Source organism: Mobula hypostoma, chromosome 6 (genome assembly GCF_963921235.1).
Source record: "Mobula hypostoma chromosome 6, sMobHyp1.1, whole genome shotgun sequence".
NCBI classification, from domain to species: Eukaryota; Metazoa; Chordata; class Chondrichthyes; order Myliobatiformes; family Myliobatidae; genus Mobula; species Mobula hypostoma.
Genome location: NC_086102.1, coordinates 161,331,555 through 161,350,014, shown reverse-complemented (window position 1 = coordinate 161,350,014; position 18,460 = coordinate 161,331,555). Strand labels below are relative to the sequence as shown.

General features: G+C 42.1%; 1 protein-coding gene across 1 annotated transcript in view; it reads right to left on the bottom strand.

Moving 5' to 3' along the window:
• Nucleotides 1-18,460, bottom strand: part of ttn.1 (titin, tandem duplicate 1) — a 377,466-nt gene that overhangs the window by 330,486 nt on the left and 28,520 nt on the right. Inside the window, exons 22-29 of the mRNA XM_063052084.1 lie at nucleotides 13,628-13,796; nucleotides 11,841-13,534; nucleotides 11,480-11,761; nucleotides 10,670-10,936; nucleotides 10,241-10,513; nucleotides 9,871-10,134; nucleotides 9,512-9,772; nucleotides 4,770-5,030 (exon numbers count right to left, since the gene is read on the bottom strand). Coding sequence (XP_062908154.1) covers nucleotides 4,770-5,030; nucleotides 9,512-9,772; nucleotides 9,871-10,134; nucleotides 10,241-10,513; nucleotides 10,670-10,936; nucleotides 11,480-11,761; nucleotides 11,841-13,534; nucleotides 13,628-13,796 — 3,471 coding nt within the window. The remainder of the gene's footprint in view (nucleotides 1-4,769; nucleotides 5,031-9,511; nucleotides 9,773-9,870; nucleotides 10,135-10,240; nucleotides 10,514-10,669; nucleotides 10,937-11,479; nucleotides 11,762-11,840; nucleotides 13,535-13,627; nucleotides 13,797-18,460) is intronic.

Here is an 18,460-nt window from a genome sequence, read left to right as displayed (position 1 = left end):
GTAGAAGGGTGGATTGGCAAGTTTGCAGATGACACAAAGGTTGGTGGTGTTGTAGATGGTGTAGAGGATTGTCGAAGATTGCGGAGAGTCATTGATAGGATGCAGAAATGGGCTGAGAAGTGGCAGATGGAGTTCAACCCGGAGAAGTGTGAGGTGGTACACTTTGGAAGGACAAATTCCAAGGCAGAGTACTAAGTAAATGGCAGGATACTTGATAGTGTGGAGGAGCAGAGAGATCTGGGGGTACCTGTCCACAGCTCCCTGAAAGTTGCCTCACAGGTAGATAGCATAGTTAAGAAAGCTTATGGGGTGTTAGCTTTCATAAGTCGAGGGATAGAGTTTAAGAGTCGCGATGTAAAACTCTGGTTAAGCCACACTTGGAGTACTGTGTCCAGTTCTGGTTGCCTCACTATAGGAAGGATGTGGAAGCATTGAAAAGGGTACAGAGGAGATTTACCAGGATGCTGCCCGGTTTAGAGAGTATGGATTATGATCAGAGATTAAGGGAGCTAAGGCTTAACTCTTTGGAGAGAAGGAGGATGAGAAGATACATGATAGAGGTATACAAGATAATAAGAGGAATAGATAGAGTGGACAGCCAGCGCCTCTTCCCCAGGGCACCACTGCTCAATACAAGAGGACATGGCTTTAAGGAAAGGGGTGGGAAGTTCAAGGAGGATATTAGTGGAAGGTTTTTTACTCAGAGAGTGGTTGGTGTGTGGAATGCACTGCCTGAGTCAGATGCAGATACACTAGTGAAATTTAAGAGACTACTAGACAGGTATATGGAGGAATTAAAGGTGGGGGGTTATATGGGAGGCAGGGTTTAAGGGTCAGCACAACATTGTGGGCCAAAGGGCCTGTACTGTGCTGTACTATTCTATGTTCTATCTCAATCAATTAATCAATAAATAAATAAAAAAGTGAGCATGGAATGGCATGAAGAATTAAAGTAGCAGGCAACTGGAAGCTCGGGGTTGCTCCTAGAGGGTGAACACAGATGGTCCACAAAGCAGTCAACCAATCTGCACTTTGATTCTCCAATGTAAACGAGATTACATAATGGAAACTGAATATAGTAAATTAGACTGGAAGAAGAGGAAGTGAATTGGTACTTCACTTGGTAAGACTGTTTGGGTTCCTGGGTGATGGGAAGTGAAGAAGTAAAACAACTGGTGTTCCACACTGGTGCTTCTGAATTGTCTACCTTCTACTTGAAGCATCGCTTCCCCTCAGCCCTCAGCCATTGAGAAGAGAACGCTTAACCACACCTCAACTGTAGTTCACACCTTTCCTTATACCTAACCTCCTGAACAGAGCAAAACAAAGGTCCTCTAATCCTTACCTTCCACCTCTCCAGCCTCCACATTCTATCAATCATTCTTTATCATTTTTGACTGTTCCAACGTGATTCCAGAACCATATACTGCATATCTTCAGCAATATACACAAAATGCTGGAGGAACTCAGGAGTCCAAGCAAGATCTATGGAAAGCAGTAAACAGTCGACGTTTCGGGTCAAGACCCTGCATCAGTGAAGGGCCTGAAACAATGACAGTTTGAACTTTTCCAAAGACGCTGCCTGGCCTGCTGAATTTCTCCAGTGTTTTGGATTTCCAGCATCTGCAGATTTTCTTCTGCTTGTGACACTGTACATCTTCCTCTCATTTGTTAGGCATCTTACTTTTCTGCTCATCCATCCCCACGAGGCACTCTCTTACTTTTCTTTGTAACCATATAGGAGATGCAAAATCTGTTATTTCACTTGTACCCTCCCCACCATCCAGGGCAGCAATTCACTTACATTTCTTCCATACTAATGTACGAATGTACTGCATTCTGTGTTGGTAATGTGGTCAACTCTGCATTGGAAGAGCCAAATGCAGATTGGCTGACAGCTTTGCAGAGCCTTTTCATTCAATCTACAGAGGCAACCATGAGCATCCTGTTGCCTGCTACATTAATTTGGCAACTAAAAGCAATCTGGCAACTAAAAACAGTCAGTGGCCTCCTGTACTGTTATAACAAGGCAAAATGCAAGCTTGAGGAAGAGCACCTCACCTTCTGATAGGGCACATTGCAACCTGCAAGACTTGGTATCAAATTCTCCACCTTCAGGTAGCTCATGTTCTTTATCTGTTTCAGAACTATTTCTGCTAGAAGTCATCTCTGATCATTGATGTTAGATTTATCAATAACACACATTTAGTATTATCCATAATACATTATCCATTAGCACAGCCTGTCCTGCTGGATCACAGCCATGCTGTTTGCAAAACATCATGATTCTTTGTTAATAATATCATCCTCCATCTTCCCCATTAATACATTTGAACAGGATGCTTCTACAATTTATTCTTGTGGTAACTTTTGCATCACCTTATCATAGATATTCTATATATCCTAAGCATCCCTCCCTGCAACTTAAAATTAATTTTCTATTTTTCCCTGTTCTGATGAAAGGCCTGCCACCTGATAGATTATCAGATTATTATTTAAATGGGGAAAGATTGCAGCATGATGTTGTGCAGAGGAACCTGGGAGCGCTTGTTCATGAATCGCAAAAAGTTGGCTTGCAGGTACAACAGTTATTAAGAGGCAAACGGAATGCTGGCCTTCACTGCTAGAGGGATTGAATTCAAGAGCAGGGAATTCAAGAGCAACTGTACAGGGTACTGGTGAGGCCGCACTTGGAGTACTGTCTCCAGTTCTGGTCTCCATACTTGAGGAAGGATACACTGGCTTTGGAGGCAGTGCAGAGGAGGTTCATCAGGTTGATTCCAGGGATGAAAGGGTTAACCTATGAGGAGAGATTGAGTCGCCTGGGACTATACTCTCTGGAGTTCAGAAGAATGAGAGGGGATCTTATAGAAACATACAAACTTTTGAAAGGGATAGATAAGATAGAAGTAGGAAAGTTGTTTCCATTGGTAGGTGAGACTAAATCTAGGGGACATTGCCTCAAGATTCAGGGGAGAAGATTTAGGTCGGAGATGAGGAGAAACTGTTTTTCCCAGAGACTGGTGAATCTGAGGAATTCTCTGCCCAGGGAAGCAGATGAGGCTTCTTCACTAAATATATTTAAGAAACAGTTAGATAGGTTTTTACATAGTAAGGGAATTAAGGGTTATGGAGAAAAGGCAGGTAGATGGAGCTGAGTTTACGGACCGATCAGCCATGATCATATTGAATGGCAAGGCAGGCTCGATGGGCCAGATGGCCTACTCCTGCTGCTATTTCTTATGTTCTAAATTAACTCTATTTCTCCTTCCACTAATGTTAACTGAATATTTTCTGTGTTTTTTCTTACTGCAGTTTAATTTGGTTTTTAGCTATTGGGTAACTGATTGCCCAATTTGACTGATTACTCTTTCAGATCACAACATAATTTTTTATTTGGATGTTAGATGCTCTCTGACACAGCAAACTGAATGAACATCAATGGCTTCCATTACACAAGCATCTCTAATTTCAGCATGCAAGAAACCTATATCTTAAATTTCATGGAGACATAAATATTTGGAGATGATGTCATTGCTGGAGGAACTCAGAAGGTTTACCAGCATCTGTGGAGGAAAAGGGATAGTAAATGTTTCAAATCCAGATCCTCCATCAAGATTGATACATTGTCTCAACCCAAAACTTCAGCTATCCCTTGTCTTCACAGATGCTGCTTGACCCACTGAGTTCCACCAGCAATCTGATAATGGCTTTAACATTTCATGGCCAAAGTCATCTTGGGAGCCATTGTAACTGTAGTTATGGGGAGGGGGGAAAACTGATTTTGGAGAGGGCATCTTCACTAAAGCTTAGATGCACCAAACAGCCCAGTATTAGCCCAGAATATTCAAAGTACATTTATTATCAAGGTATATATCAATTATACAACCTTGAGATTCGTCTGTGTACAGTCACAAAACAAGAAATCCGGAAGAACTCAAATGAAAGATATTCAGAGGGCAATACTCCAAAATTAACATTAATGAGGAATAAAGACTTCCTTTAAATGTACTTCTTTGCTTTCTCCTAGCAACCCATCCTGCTTTATGGATCTTCTTTATATACTCAATCATCTCAAAGGGACATCCTGCCTAACAATCTACATCTGGGAGCAAGTGATTTCTACAGAACATCTGACTGACACAAAGGCTTGTAACACCTACCACCTACCACATAATATCTTGTTAAGAAAGAGAGTTTTTAGAACTTTAAAGAATTCTGAAGGCAACAAAAAACAAGGGTAAATCAAATAGTAACTAATTTAAAAGTGATAATTATTTTAAACATGATCAATTTCATGTTACAGAATGCTTGCTCAAATGTACAACATTTAATTACCCAGCACATTCTCTAAAATGGCAGACACAGCCAAATGACTGTTGTGTGCTGACTGAGATCATGAGTTAGATATGCTGCATTCTTCTTGTGAGCATTAGTTATGAGGGCCAACAACCTCAGTGATACATTCTCCAGTATTGCTAAGGTCTCAAATGTATGCACCTGCATTAATTACCATTTGTAGCAATTTAACATCTGCAGTACTCCAAAACTACACACTTCATAGTTAAATTTTACATTAGCTGATGTATTTTGTGATATAAATTAGATAATTAAATTTTTAACTCTAATTCACCACTAATTTTCAATTAGTGAGTTCTCCTAATGGCAAACTTTATTTTCTATTAACCATTATGTTATATGCAAATTACATTACTTTTTATGATTATTAGATATAATTAAAATGTGAATGATTGGGGTAGAATCCTGACCTTCGACTTTAAGTTTTGCAGCGGTCTTAGAACTTGCAACTTGATATGAGTATTCAGCTGCATCTTCTGATTTAGTGACTTCAAAAATGAGACGTCGAGTGACTCCATCTACTTCACTTCGGATGATATCACTGAAGTGTATTGGTTTTCCATCTTTTAACCATGTGCCTTCAGAGAGTTCATTAGCAACTGCACACTCAAAAATAGCTTGCTGCGATTCAGCAACTGTGAGGTCCTTAAGTGGTCTGCTGATGGCACCACCTATAGATGTTCAAAATTATGGAAAAAATTAAACAAAGAAAGCCAAACAAAATTTCCCAAAATTTAACCATTATTCATACACAATTATACTTGTTGCAATGACAGTTAACAAAAAGAAATTCAGATAGAAATGATTTCACTCCACTCTTTAAGAGGGGGTAGCAGAAGAAAGGAAATTATGGGCCAATTAGCCTGACTTCAGTAGTTAGGAAGATGTTAGAGTCCATTATTAAGGATGATGTTTTGGGTACTTGAAGGCACATGATAAAATAGGCCAAAGTCAGCTTGGTTTCCTTAAGGGAAAATCTTGCCTGACAAATTTTTTGGAATTCTTTGAGGAAATAACAGGCAGGAAAGACAAAGGAGAGTCAGTGGAAGTTGTTTACTTGGATTTTTAGAAGGCCTTTGACAAGGTGCTGCACATGAGGCTGCTTAACAAAATAAGAGTCCGTGGTATTATTGGAAAGATACTAGGATGGATAAAAGATTGACTGTCTGGCAGGAGACAAAGAGTGGGAATAAAAGGGCTATTCTGGTTGGCTGCTGGTGACTAGTGGTGCTCCCCAGGGGTCGGTATTGGGACTGCTCTTTTCATGTTATGTCATTGATTTGGATGATCACATTGATGAATTTGTGACCAAGTATGTGGCTGATACAAGGGGCAGGTAGTGTTGAGGTAGCAGCTAGTCTGCAGAAGGACTTAGACAGATTGGGAGAATGGGCAAAGAAGTGGCAGATGGAATGCAGTGTATGGAAGTGTGTGGTCATGCATTTTGGTAGAAGGAATAAAGGCATAGACTATTTTCTAGATGGGAGAAAATTCAAAAGTCAGAGTGCAAAGGGACTTGGGAGTTCTCATGCAAGATTCCTTAAAGGTTAACTTGTAGGTTGAAATGGTGGTAAGAAGGCAAATAAAATGTTAGCATTCATTTCAAGAGGACTAGAATATAAAATCAGGGATGTATGGCTGCAGCTTTATGAGGCATTCACCAGACCGCACTTGGGAGTATTATGAGCAGTTTTGGACCCCTTACCTAATAAAGGATGTGCTGGCATTGGAGAGAGTCAGAGAAAGTTCACAAGAATGATTCTGAGAATGAAAGGGTTAACATATGAGGAGCATTTGATTGGTTTCAGCCTGTAGTCACTAGAATTTAGAAGAATGAGGGGAGATTTCATTGAAAACTATAGAATATGGAAAGGCTTAGATAGAGTGGATGTGGAGAGGATGTTTTCTATCGTGGGGAAGTCTACGGCCAGGAGCACAGCCTCAGAATAGAGAGTTGTCCATTTAGAACTAAGGTTAGAAGGAATTTCTTTAGCCAGCAGGTAGTGAATCTGTGAAATTCATTACCACAGACGGCTGTGGAGGTCAAGTTACTGGGTATATTTAAAGCAGAGGTTGATAGGTTCTTGACTAACCTGAAAGGTTATGGGGTGAAGGCAGGAAAATGGGGTTGAGAAGGATAATAAATCAGCCATGATGGAATGGTGGAGCAGATTCAATGGGATGAATGGCCTAATTCTGTTCTGATGTCTTACTGCAACCTCACTGAAAATGATATTTTGTCATTACTCCGCTGGTTTTAATAAAAACAATGATACTACTTTTTCTCAAATGCTCTTAGAAAATAAACGACTAAATTAACTCCCCTTGCTTGGTTCAGTATCTTCCATTGCAGTGGCTTCTCAAAACGTCCAGTGAACTAATATCATTACTTTTTCTTTTCTTCTCCAAGCTGGTCATCAAGGAAACCAGTTTATCTCAACTTCTCCAATATTTCTCCTCATCTCTTCTGATTCTCTCCTGTCAGAGTGCTTACTAATGTCAATTCTTTGATGAGTTTCAACTCTTTGTAACTTAATACTGAGAAAGTAAATCCAGCTCAACAGTTCTGTCACTGATTCCAATTCATTACCCAGTTAATACTGAAGCACAATATTTGCCATCTTGATGTTTCATTTTATATTGCAGTTAAAACCAAGACCACTGGCATTGAATGTGCCTCTATCTAAATCCCAGCACTTATGCTGAAATCTGTGGCTTTTATGCCTTTTCAACACTTTTCTTTCTGCCTTGTGTTCTCATTCTCTATCACCCAGAAATTTACAGTTCACTGAATATTTCTCATATCTTGTCATATAATAAGTGCATTTTTCCTCATTACTTTTGGTTTCGCTTGCTGAATTAGCTTCACAGTCATCAACGTTGATTTTAAAATCCTTATAGCTTTCTATCCCTCAATAACTACATTTAATTCCATGTCTAGATCTACATTCATAACAGTTGAACAATCCATGGGTAAGCATGTAATTATTAAGAGACTTCCAGAAAAAGAAGCAGAATGGAGTACTTTGTAAACTAAAAATATTTTCACACAAACAACAGGAATTCTGCAGATGCTGGAAATTCAAGCAACACACACCAAAGTTGCTGGTGAACGCAGCGGACCAGGCAGCATGTCTAGGAAGAGGTAACGTCGACTGTACCTCTTCCTGGAGATGCTGCCTGGCCTGCTGCGTTCACCAGCAACTTTGATGTGTGTTGCCTAAAAATATTTTCACTTTCTTTCTGTTGTCTTTTAACCTGAATGTGAAAGCATACTTGTCTTCGTCAATACTAAAAATTCCAATTCATTAACAGTTACACTGTTGAAATGAATTTTATCTTAACAAATTTGAAAAAGTTAGATTGCCTTGAAAATTAGATTCCCAAAAATATGTTGTTAATTAACAATTTCCTTTGAAGTGTATTTTGCTTTAAGATATATTGTGAAATAAAGTATATATGACTTAAGAAAGTGATTTCATTGTTGACAAATTTGCTTTTTTTTGGGAATATGGATTGCATTGTGCCATACAACATTTTTATATATTGAATAAAAGTTTAAGTTAGATTGTCTAAAAAGGAAGGAAGAAATGTAGAAAATGGAGAATTATTCAGTATCTATGACCTGTTATTTCTATTCCAAGAAGTAACAAAACAGGGACTTAGAAGAATAAAAAACATCTAACTTAATCATACATAAATCAGAAATACAAAAGGTATTTCAGGTTTGCTCAAAATGTATCTTAGAGTTTGAGGAAAAAATTTAGTGGTGGTGAAAGGAATATAGGATGGGAACAGATTTCAGGAGAAAGGAAACAGAACCCTGAAATGGAAACATTGAGAGGGCTAATCTGTGGATTTTACTAAGTTCCACTAGCACTTGAATTTCTTCATTGTGGGAGTGATTTGCAACCCTCTCAGATGGAAAAGTGACAAAAGACATGACTGCAGGATGCCATGATAGGGGCCAACTACAGGCAAGCCCTTCAGTTATGTAAGGGATCCATTCTTGAAAATAGTCTGTAAATAAAGTTTTCCAAACGTTTGAAGCGGAAAACTTCAAACAAGGTTTGATTAATATGAACATTTGTTTTATTGTCTTCCCCTGTGTAGTTACAAAGGCACAGGATCAAGACATCCTACTTCAATGGCCTTAAAGTATCAATGAATGTTACTTTGCTTGATAAAGCATTCTACAAGTGTCAATAGAAGAGATTTGCCTTTTCTGTTTCTAAATCATATTCCTTAATTGGCCTTCCACTGCAAACTAGCAACTGTGCTTCCAGGAATATTTATCTGTTTGATTACTCTAGGACGATTACTTATGGACAATTTTTAATGACTGGTTGTCTTTTTAATAAACTAGCTGCTACCCATATTCCATAATTCCTGGAGATCTTAACATTTCTATAACCTTCCTGTCTTGAAAAATGCTTTAAAATTATGAGAGAACTTTATATAAAGTCAAATTTCCATATGTCAAGTCTTCCATAAAGCTGGCAGTGTGTTTTTATTATCAATTTTGAGAAACAGGTCAAACTAATGATCCATAAGGATAGCAAATAGAATATAAAAAGCTTCCTTCTTATAAAAGAAAATATTTAAGCAGAAATTTGAAAGTGTAAGCAACTGAGGTGATCAGTGATTGCGAGAAGAAAAGATAGCTGTGCTCTCATTTTAGAGAGAAAGTAACTCTGTACCAGGCTTCTGCTGGGAGTGCAAGATATCAAAACAAGTGTTAATAAATGTATGAAAGAAAGCAAATAAATTGTTTTAAAGTACACTTCCGTGACATGTAACACTTAATATTTTATGCTAGATATTTTGATTATAAAACTTTTTAAACATGAGTAATTTAGTTTATTATCTTAATTGTATTTATCAGAATTAAGCAAAGTCTACCAGAGCTGTGATTATCCATTTTAGCTTTCAACTAATCAAATTGGGGAATGCCATAAACATGTGTACTGCAAAATGCATGCAGACTATTTTCATCAAATAACCCCATCAGATAGAGTAATCTGGAAATCTGCAATATTTCAAATGCTTTCAATTTATTTCTCTGAAGAAGTGGTATGAACTTTTAATATACAAACAAAACTATTGTTTTCCTCATGGTTAAATCAACATGGTATCAATAACACCTTCATACCTGAAACTGTAAGATTTGCTTTTGATGTTTTTTCACCAGCCATAAATGTATATTCTCCTTCTTCATCTTTCATTACATTCATTACAGTTAATCTGTAAACTTTGCCTTTTGCTTCCAACTTGCATTTAGGGCCTGTTTGGAGCTCCTGGTTCCTAAATATCCAAGCTACATCAATTCCAGTATGAGACAACTCTGCTTCAAATGTAACATCCTGGGTCTCTGAGCATGTCATGTTGTTAAGTCCTCTAATAATTTGAATTCCTATATAAAAAGATACAAATCCAGGCTTTAGGAAAACAAGTTACTCGGCAAACAAAAATGTAAGTTCTTAAACAACTTCATAATAATTCAGCACGTACTTTCAATGGTAAGGTTACAGCTTGTTTCAGTTTTGCCAATGACAAGTTTGTAGCATCCTTCATCTGAAGCATATGATCTGTTAATCACCAAGCGCTGTTTAGCCCCTTTTGCGACAGTTTGTATCCGGTCACCAAACTGAATTGGTTGATCATTGAAGTACCATTTCACAGAAGTAATATGTGCAACTGAAACTTTGCACTCTAAAACCACTTTTGTTCCCTCAAGAGTTGTTTGATCTCTAAGAGGGATCACTATATCAATACCTGGAAAATAAATTTTTTTTGAAAATTCTTGGATGCTATGAAGGTTCCATATTACTTCATGAAAAACTATACAGATAATATAAAAAACAAATAAATGAATACTTACATTGTACAGTTAAATGTCCAGATGTTACAAGGTCCAAATCAGTGGCAATAAATGAATATCTGCCAGCATCTTCTTTCGTTGAATCCTCAATCAGTAACATGTGTGATGTTTTATCTATAACAATGTGAATGCGTTCATTAGCTTGGATTTCTTGGCCATCTTTCTGCCAGACACCTTCAACGTTTTCTTGAGAGAACTTTACTTCAAGTTGGGCGATATCGCCTTCACAAACAGACTGATCTCCAAGTTCTTGAATGATAGCCACTGCACGTGCTACAAATAACAAAGATTGTTTTTATCAATAAATTATTCTGGGCAATATTACTAAACCTGATGAACATACAAACAATAGATTCTTTTCTTTAAACCACATATTAGAAAATACAAAAAGTGTGCACCAATGTAATTTTCAATGTGAAATTAACTTACGTTTCATTTTCAGATTGCAACTTGTCTTTTTATCAAGTACTACAAAACTATAGCAACCCTGGTCTTCCTTGGCAACATCCTTAACTGTCAGAGTATGACGACCACGGCGAGCTGTGATGGAGTACTTGCTACTGGAATGAATCTCTTTGTCTCCCTTATACCATTTTCCTTCAGCATCTTCACATGAAACAGCACATTCTAATTCACCCGAGAATGACTCTGGCACTTCTAGATCTGCAAGCTCTTCAATGAATTCAAGGACAGTTCCTATGTACAAATAATAAAATGCATAACTTTTAAGTCACTCCTTCATTGCACTTTTTAATAATACCAACTAATATTATCCAATTTTCTCAATGGGAAACAATGCTTATAAGACATCAGTAAGTGATAAGGTACAAAATTACATTATAAATTCTCAACACACCATTCTTTTAAATGGAACTGTCTGAAATAAGCTGTGATCCATGAACATGTTGTACGTCAGTAATATGGCAATGGGTATGGTACTTATTTAGCAACTTAAACTTGGTAAGATATTCCATGTAACTTCCCAGAAGCATTAGGATAGGGCTAAATACTAGGCTACATTAGGAAGTATTAGGACATTTGACAAATCAAAACTTGTGTAATCCTTTAAGAACTCCAGCCCCACCCACATCACTGCTAACTCATTAACTATCTACACCACAAGCATTAGAATTCCCTTTCTAAATTGTTCAGGCTACCTGCTCTCCTTCCTCTCACTCTTTGTAGACTGTTTTGAAAAAGGAATTAGAATATTGGTATGCAACTTAAGCCCTTTCTCACCTTCAACAATAAGATTAGCTGTTGATTTTATAAAAGGGTCTTCAGCAACAGCACAACTATATTCTGCAGCATCATTCATATTAATGGTCAATACAGATAATAAGTGAACTTTCCGGTCAGAATGCATTCGGTATTTATCACCAGAGGAAATTGGCACATCATTCTTAAACCACTGTACTTTAATAAATGGTTCTGATAATTCACACTCAAAAGTTGCCATGGTATCTTTCTCTTTTGCATTGACATCATGTAGCTCCTCAGTAAACGTGATTACTTGTTTAGCTGAAAATCAAAATAAAAACTGTAAATACCAAGTGATTAATAAACAAAAATCTACTGTTTAGTCCACAAAGTTAAGTACCTTGTACAAGCAGAAAGGCATGGCTTGAGGTTTCTCCAACAACGTTGATTGCTTTTACCATTATACTGGCAGAATCTTCAGGTACAACATCTCTGATCACAAGTTCACATACATTGTCTTCAGGCCAGTACCAGTAGATCCTTTCAGTTTTTTCAAGCTTCACACCGTTCTTAAACCACTGACATTCAGGGTCTGGTCTGCCTACTACTCTAACATGGAAATGACTTTCATCTCCAATGGCTACAGTCTGACTCTGAATGCGCTCTAAAATTTTGGGAGCTTCCATACTTGGCGATAATTGAATCTTATCAGGCTTAAAAGTTGGAATGGTGACAGTGCCTTCAGGAGGAGGCAATTTCTTCTCCTCCTCAGGTACTTGTTTGGTCCAATGGAGAAGTTCTTCCTTTCTTTTCCTCAGCATATCTTCATAAGCTTCATCCCGTCTGCGGGTTTTGAGTTCAACTGCTGTAATGGCTTCATAATAACCTTCTTCCTTTCTACGTTTAAACTTACTTCGCAATTCTTCAGTTTCCTCCGTTGATTTTTCATGAATAATTCTTTCAGTCTTCTTGAGCTTCACCACTTCTTTAGCTGCAGCATCTGTTGGTCTTTCTACTTTTACAACTTCAAAGAATGGCTTAGCTGGTTCCAAAACACCAGTTTCAACTTTCTGTTCAGGAGCTCGCCGCAAGATAGACCTGAAATCTTCTCTTTCATTGATTTCTAGTTTCACTGTGTGTTCCACTACTCCCTCAGGATTTTCTGCTGTAACCTTGACAATACCTGAATCATAGGATTTACAATCAACAATTTCCAGATAATAGATACCATCGTAGCGTAGTCTAAACCGTTTGCTCTTGCGAATAAGTTGTCCATTAAGATACCAGTTCACCTTTGGTTGAGGATAACCGACCACACGGCACCGGAAACGAGCCGTTTCACCTTCCAATGCTCTTGCTGGTTCTGGAAACAAGACAATTTCAGGCTTTGTTTTTTCTTTTATAAGGTCTTCTACAAGACCTGTAATTGCCCCTTCGTGGGCTATCCTTTCAAGTTCTTCAATTCGCTGCATTCCCCTTCTCCCTTCAGGTAACTGTGATTCTTCAACCAGGCTTTTTTCATCTTTCACAATGAGAGTAGCTGATGTCTGATCAGTACCATACTTGTTTGTAGCTCGACAGGTGATAATACCACTATCCCGAGGATATGCTACTTCAAAGTCAAGACTACAGTATCCAAATTCATTAATCATGCGAAGTCTATTGGCTGCAGCAAGGGGCTTACTATCATGCAACCACTCAACGACCATTGTTGGATCACCAATTGGTGTTAGTCTGCATTCAAAATGTGCTGGTCCAAAACACTTGAGCCTCACAGAGCTGGTCTTCTTTTTGAAATGAGGTTTCTGCTGTTTTTCTTTATCGTACAGATCACCTTCCTCCCACTGTTCCTGACCATAACGCAGATGGAGAGGTTCTAATTCAGGAGCTGATATCTCCTTAGCCTTATATGTTCCTTTCGGAATTATTAATTTTCTCTCTGGTTCAGGTTCAGCATATTCAAGCTCAACATTGACTTTACACCTTGTGGTGTCACGGCCAGCTTTGTTTATAGCAGTTGCAGTATACCATGCAGCATCATAACTAGCTGCAGAATCAATTTTAAGTTTACCTTCTCCTTTCGTACCTTCAACCCTAAAATACAAGCAAGCAGAAATTATAATATGACAAATAAAACGTGTAAAATGCACATTAACATTAATATTATCAGAATTGCAAAATACTTACTTAATATGAGGATACTTGTGTGGAGCAATAATATCACTGTTTTTCAGCCATACAATATCAGGATTTGGGTTTCCAACAGCTTTTACTCCCATTGCAATCGGGTCACCTTCTTTAACACTGACATTTTTCAATTTTTCCAAAAACTGGGGTCTCAGTAAATGTTCTTTAGCTATTAAAAGAAGAGTTTTGAAATTTAAATTTGTATCTGCAGTAAGGCATACTCAAAATACAGTATAATTTGAAGATAAATTTTAGTAATTCTGTGTTTCATTTGCTGTGCAACAGAGATAAAGATCCACATTGCAAATACCATTCTTTCTACACCATTCAAGGATGCATATGTTACTGCTAAAAATGCTTCCTTCCATCAAGTAAAATAACTTACAATTCATATGCATTTTATGTTGTGCATTTATTAGCTATTGACTCAAAATACTACAGAAATCTAGAAGTAGGACAATATCTTCCCATTATAGCAAATAATAGAGTCCCCTGACCTTTGTTTAGAAATACTTTGTGTTTAGTTTTGTCTTATTTTTCCACCGGTATTGTAGTATAATACAGATCTCATAAAGCAACCACTGGCACCTATTAATCTGCTAACCGAACATTTAGAAAGCGATTGGAGTTAAGTCTCCAAGTAACCATTATCTCACTTAATGGAGAAACTAAACCTGAGGAGATGAATGATCTTGTGGTGACCCACTTCCCAGCGCACTCAAACCGGCTCACAAAACAGCGCGCGCCAGCAGAGAGGCCAGCCCCAAAAAGGGCGCCAGGCCATCTTCACCAGCAGGGGGAAAAACCCACGCATGGGAAGGGTCTGCGAATATGCATTCCCCACAGCAGTCCCGCCAGCGAAGGGCGGGAACGGGAAGGCTTTAAAGGAGGCCACGAGATTGAATAAACCTCCTTTTTTTGCAACTACAACTCACCAACTACGTGTCGTTATTCTAGCGCTGTGTGTAGCACACCACTACATTTGGTGACCCCGACGGCCCAAACGATATTTGGACCAGAGGTGACCGAGGCCACATCTGTTCACGCAGTTTCGTTAAAACTGCCAAGCTTCTGGATGCTGTGACCTCGCCTATGGTTCAAACAAGCAGAAGCCCAATTCCACATTCGACAGATAACCTTGGATTTCACTCGTTACTACTATGTGGTGAGCTCCCTCGACCAGGAGACAGCTGCACAAATTAAGGAGGTTATACAGTCGCCCTCGGAGGATGGCGAATACACAGCATTCAAAGCCCTGCTCATAAGGACTTTTGGACTCTCACAGTGCGAGCGAGCTGCCTGCTTACCTGCAACTGGATGGTCTGGGAGACAAGCCGCCGTCGGCATTAATGAACGAAATGCTGGCCCTGGCTGAAGGACACAAACCCTGCCTCTTGTTTGAGCAGGCGTTCCTAGAGCAACTGCCGGAGGACATATGCCTGCTGCTGTCCGACGCAGATTTCAGCGACAACGGAAGGTGGTGGCCCAGGCAGATGTGCTGTGGAATGCCAAGAAGGAGAGAGGGGCGTCCGTCGCACAGATCACCAAGCCACATGTCCAACGGCAGACAAGACCAGGCCCCGCAGCAGAGCCTACAAAACCCGGCGACGGGAGTGAGGAGCCCAATGAACAATGGTGCTTCTACCACCGCCGCTGTAGACCACCCTGCAAATTCCCAGGAAACGCCAGGCCGCTGATGGCTACGGCGACTGGCCATTAGGACAGCCTCCTGTATGTCTGGCACAAGCAGTCGGGACGCCGCTTTTTGGTCGACACGGGAGCGGAGATCAGCGTTTTACCTCCAATGAGTTATGAAACCTGCAACAGAGAACCGAGACCCACTCTGAGGGCCGCAAATGGCAGCACAATACAGACCTACGGCACCCGCACAGTGCGGCTACAGTTCAGCTCCAGCCGGTTCATGTGGGACTTCACACTGGCCGCCGTGGCCCAACCACTCCTTGGGGCGGATTTTCTGCGAGCTCACAGCCTGCTGGTCAAATGCAAGGGAAGCGACTAGTCCACGCCAAGACTTTTCAAACATTCTCCCTGGGTGAAGCCAAGTTGCCAGCCCCACACCTGGACTCCATCACGCTGTCCGACGACGAATTCACCAGGGTCCTGGCGGATTTCCCATCAGTACTGACACCGCAGTTCACGGCAGCCATGCCCAGACATGGAGTACAGCACCACATCCCGACCCAGGGACCACCCCTCCACGCCCGTGCTCGAAGGCTTCCCCTGGACAAGCTCCGACTGGCGAAGGAGGAGTTCAAGAAGATGGAGGAATTGGGGATCATACGACGGTCCGACAGCCCATGGACCTGCACATGGTGCCCAAGGCAACGGGGGGCTGGAGACCATGCGGCGACTACCGCAGACTGAACGAGGCTACAACGCCAGACAGCTACCCTGTGCCACACATTCAAGACTTTGCAGCAAACCTACACGGCGCAAGGATCTTTTCCAAGGTAGACCTCGTCCGGGGATACCATCAAATCCCGGTACATCCAGACGACATCCCCAAAACAGCACTCACCACCCCGTTCGGCCTTTTCGAATCGCTCCGAATGCCACACAGACATTCCAGCGGCTAATGGACGCGGTGGGACGCGACCTGGACTTTGCATTCATCTATTTGGACGACATCCTCATAGCCAGCAATAGTCATCAGGAACATCTGTCCCACCTCCGTCAACTCTACGTCCGACTGAGCGAATTTAGTCTTGCAATCAACCCGGCCAAATGCCAGTTTGGACTCGACACCATCGACTTCCTGGGCCACAGGATTACTGAAGACAGGGTAACCCTTCTGCCCGCCAAGGTAGGCACGGTCCGCCACTTCCCCCGACCCAACACAATCAAAGGCCTTCAGGAATTTGTGGGTATGGTGAATTTCTACCACCGTTTCCTCCCCTCAGCAGCCCGAATCATGTGCCCCTTTGTTCACTCTAATGTCGGGTAAGGGCAGGACATTACCTGGGACGAAGAGGCCGCAGCCGCTTTCGTTAAAACCAAAGAAGCCTTGGCAAACGCCGCGATGCTAGTGCACCCCAGAATGGATGTTCCTACTGCCCTCACGGTGGACGCATCCAACACAGCAGTCAGTAGAGTGCTGGAACAACTCATCGAGGATCGCTGGCAACCCCTGGCATTCTTCAGCAAACACCTACGACCACCCAAACTCAAATACAGTGCTTTCGACCGGGAGCTATTGGCACTATAACTGGTAATCCAGCATTTCAGGTACTTCTTAGAAGGTAGGCCCTTCACCGCGTTCACAGACCACAAACCGCTTACCTTTGCATTCACTAAGGTGTATGATCCCTGGTCGTCCCGCCAGCAGCGACATCTGTCCTACATCTCCAAATACATGACGGACATCCGGCATGTCTCGGGAAAGGACAATGTCGTGGCGGACGCACTATCCAGATCTACCATACAGGCCCTGTCCCGGGGGTGGACTATACAGCGCTGGCAGAAGCACAGCAGGCAGACGATGAGATCCCTAGTTACAGAACTGAGATCTCCGGTTTGCAGCTCCAAGACCTCCCCGTAGGCCCAGGTGAGAGGACTCTACTGTGTGACGTAGCTACCGGCCAACTCCACCCCATCGTCCCGGCAGCCTGGCGCCGGCGAGTTTTCAACTCCATTCACAACTTAGCGCACCCCTCCATCAGGACAACCGTCCGGCTGGTCTCCAACAGGTTTGTTTGGCATGGACGTCATAAACAGGTCAGTGAATGGGCCAAAACGTGCATGCAGTGCCAAACGGCCAAGGTGCAGCGGCACACCAAGGCTCTGACGCAGCAGTTTGAACCCACCCGCTGGAGGTTCGAACACATTCATGTGGATATCGTGGGGCCCCTGCCAGTGTCACGAGGAGCGCGGTACCTCCTAACTATCGTAGACCGGTTCACCAGATGGCCAGAGGCGGTCCCGCTCAACGACACCACCTCCAAATCCTGCGCCCGAGCACCGATCGCAACCTGGGTAGAACGCTTCGGGGTACCAGCCCACATTACCTCCGACAGGGGTGCCCAGTTCACCTCCAGCCTGTGGTCAGCTATGGCCAGCCTTTTAGGAACACAGCTACACCACACAACTGCCTCCCACCCACAGTCAAACGGACTAGTGTAGCGTTTCCACCGTCACCTGAAGTCGGCTCTCATGGCCCGCCTGGAAGGGCCTAACTGGGTGGACGAACTTCCCTGGGTCCTGCTCAGAGTCCGCACGGTGCCCAAGGAGGATCTGCACACCTTGTCGGCCGAGTTGGTGTACGGAGCACCCCTGGTAGTCCCAGTAGAGTTCATACCGGCCCCAAGGGGGCAAGAGGAGGAACCCGCAGCAGTCCTGGACAGACTACTTGAGAGGCTCGGTAACCTGGCCCCCGTACCCACTTCACAGCACGGACAGAGCCCGACCTGCGTACCCAAAGACCTGCAGAACTGTAAGTTTCTTTTTGTACGACCGGGCGGATACCGGGCACCGCTACGGCGGCCCTACGAGGGGCCATTTAAGGTGATCAGGAACAACGGGTCCATGTTCGTGCTGGACATTGGGGGGAGAGAGGAGGTTTTCACGGTGGACCGACTCAAACCGGCCCATGTGGACTTGGCGCAACCGGTCCGGGCTCAGGCACCGGGGCGCAGAGGCAGACCTCCCAAACAGAGGCCGATCCAGACTGTGGACATTGGGGGATGTATCGCCGGTTCTGGGGGGGCGGTGGTTATGTGGTGACCCACTTTCCAGCGCACTCGAACCGGCTCACAAAACAGCGCGCGCTGGCAGAGAGGCCGGCCCCAAAAAGGGCGCCAGGCCATCTTCACCAGC